At 25.5% G+C, this 967-nt stretch overlaps 1 protein-coding gene across 1 annotated transcript; it reads left to right on the top strand.

The window, feature by feature from the left end:
* Positions 1–388: 388 nt before the first annotated feature.
* On the top strand, positions 389–940 carry LOC126909932 (muscle-specific protein 300 kDa-like; the record flags this gene model as incomplete). The annotated part of the gene is made up of 2 exons (XM_050692337.1): positions 389–701; positions 767–940. Coding segments are annotated over 2 exons (487 nt in total), but the record flags the coding sequence as incomplete, so codon positions are not given.
* Between the last annotated feature and the right edge of the window lie 27 nt (positions 941–967).

The raw sequence follows: 967 nt of genomic DNA, 5'->3' as shown, positions 1-967 counted from the left end.
TATTACAATATGACAGTATTGTTAACAATGTTTAAATTATAGTATTGAACAGTGTGATCATTATGACCGCTTAATTATTTTATTTATTTATTATTAATATGAAATACATATTGTAGTATTTTTATTGATAATTATCAATTATATTATAATACAATATACGTATATGCCAAGCATTTAGGCATATACGACATTATAATATAATATTATTTGTGTGTCCATCATCATATATTAAAATATGATTTTATTTTANCATATACGACATTATAATATAATATTATTTGTGTGTTCATCATCATATATTAAAGTATGATTTTATTTTAAATAAGACAGAAAACTTAAATAATAATTTAAAAATGTACACATAACAAACTTTTTTTATTACTCTTAGGTATCAAGATGTATTAAACAATCTAAAATCTAAAGGAACCACTCAAATTCATCGTTATATAATGTCAACTCCATCAATAAAGTCAATAGTAGAACTTCAGTTAAAGAACGTACAAGATAGTTACAATTCGTTGTTTAACACAGCCCATCAAATAAAGTCAAGACTGGAAGAATCCTTGTTAAAATTTAAACAGTATGAAGATATGTTGGAGAGTATTTCGTCAAATTTGGATGGATATGAACCTTTGATAAATAAAACTATTCAAGAAAATTGGACTCTAGCACAGGCTCAAGAACAACATGATGTATATAAGGTATTTAAAAAATAATGCAATATAACTGTATAATAAATCTTAAGTAAATCATTTTATATTATTAGAATCTTCTGGATAAATTACAAGAAGAAAAAATAAAATTAACATTAGCAGTACAAGCGTGTGAAGCAGCAGTTGCTAGTATATCCAGGCCTAGTAGTCCTGTTGAATCTTCCAACTCACAGATTCCTGAAAAAGAGATAGAAGTTCGTTTGCGGCTAGAAGATTCACTTGATCAAGTATGCAATTAACTACAATATTAATTC

The sequence above is a fragment of the Daktulosphaira vitifoliae genome, unplaced genomic scaffold, assembly GCF_025091365.1.
Source record: "Daktulosphaira vitifoliae isolate Bord-2020 unplaced genomic scaffold, ASM2509136v1 Scaffold_2330, whole genome shotgun sequence".
Taxonomy (NCBI): domain Eukaryota; kingdom Metazoa; phylum Arthropoda; class Insecta; order Hemiptera; family Phylloxeridae; genus Daktulosphaira; species Daktulosphaira vitifoliae.
Note: the sequence above shows the minus strand (reverse complement) of the source record. Positions and strands in the feature narration are given on the sequence as shown.